The sequence below is a fragment of the Buceros rhinoceros genome, unplaced genomic scaffold, assembly GCF_000710305.1.
Source record: "Buceros rhinoceros silvestris isolate BGI_N320 unplaced genomic scaffold, ASM71030v1 scaffold22516, whole genome shotgun sequence".
NCBI lineage: Eukaryota > Metazoa > Chordata > Aves > Bucerotiformes > Bucerotidae > Buceros > Buceros rhinoceros.
Window position 1 is genome coordinate 6,821 of NW_010419597.1, and position 1,295 is coordinate 8,115.

General features: G+C 59.1%; 1 protein-coding gene across 1 annotated transcript in view; it reads right to left on the bottom strand.

Annotated features, from left to right (window-relative positions):
• CLCN7 (chloride channel, voltage-sensitive 7) overlaps positions 1 to 1,295 on the bottom strand; it is a gene marked incomplete at both ends in the record, with an annotated part of 12,381 nt that overhangs the window by 6,816 nt on the left and 4,270 nt on the right. Inside the window, 3 exons of the mRNA XM_010139015.1 lie at positions 114 to 178; positions 582 to 675; positions 833 to 916. Coding sequence (XP_010137317.1) covers positions 114 to 178; positions 582 to 675; positions 833 to 916 — 243 coding nt within the window. The remainder of the gene's footprint in view (positions 1 to 113; positions 179 to 581; positions 676 to 832; positions 917 to 1,295) is intronic.

The following is a 1,295-nucleotide window of genomic DNA, read 5'->3' on the forward strand; positions in this document are numbered from 1 at the left end:
CGAGCTGGGGCAGGGATGGCGGGAGGCTTGGGGCTGCAGGGCAGCAGGAAAAGGCAATGCCTCACACTAGAGCCAGCAGCCCTCAATTTACTGCTCCTGCTTTTAGCACTTACGATTCTCCACGTTAGGAACTGGTTCCAGAAAGAAGCCCCTTCCTCCAAGCTGAAGAGGACACCCCCTGCAAACACAAGACCCAAACACCTTCACAAGTGCCACAGACCGTTGGCTGACAGCACCAGCCAAGGCCCCCAAATTCATCCCACGTGCCCCATGCTGCCCCAGACCTCAGATGCTCCAGCGAGGGGACCAGCAAGCCATCAGTGATGGACTGATCACAGTGAAGCCCCTCCACCGCCCTCCTCCACCCTAGGGAGGTCACGTTCGGGATCAGAGACAGAGGAGTCCCCTCCTCTCATCCCAAGACCTGCATGGTATGGCAGGACAGCTTGCAGCGGGGCCAGGTGCTTTGCAGGAGCTCTCCTGCTGCGTCCTAGGCAGATCCTGGCAGCTGCTTCCATCCAAGTGGGAGCAACACCCTGACAGGCAGGCACTGCTCAGTATCAGAGAGCCGAGACACGGACCCACGGGAGCACCAAACGCCGCCGAGACGCCAGCAGCAGCTCCAGCCGAGACAAAGTACCTCTTCTCCGTGTCTCTGCGGAAGTACTCGAAGATCTGAAACACCAAAGGCAAAGCAGGTGTAGGGTTGGCCACGGGCATGGGTTTAGGGGAGACACAGGGTATATGACCCAAGCCACCAGCGTGACCCTGAGGAACAGCCTGGTTTGGGCACAGGAGGGGACCTGCAGCACCCTCAGCCCTCAACACCAACCTTGAAGTCTCGCTTTAAAGATGTGGACCTTCCCTGGGAGATGCCAGCAGCAATCACTGCTCCGGAGTGAATCATGGGTCCTTCCTACGGGCAGGAGAGGAGGATCCATCAGAGGATGGAGAACCCCAGGGACAGCTGAATGCTGCTGACCAGCTCACAGCCCTGCAGCCCTCCAGGAAATACAGACCTTGCAATTTTCTCCCCTTAAATCCTCATTCAACCAAGTGGTTCCCGTGGCCGCCTCTTGTTCCCACCACTGTTCCCTCCAGCCGAGGGGACAGGGACTTCCTCTGCCTGCCTTCAACCGCAGCAAGCTAGAAAGGTCTCACTGGGGCACCCAGGTCTCCCCACTCTAACAATCGCAGGGACAACCACTGATGGATGTCAGCTGCTGCTCTCCTGCCCTCAGCCAAGCCTCACACAGGCTGGCTCTGTGGCACCGCCCGTCTCGGGAGGGCCCACA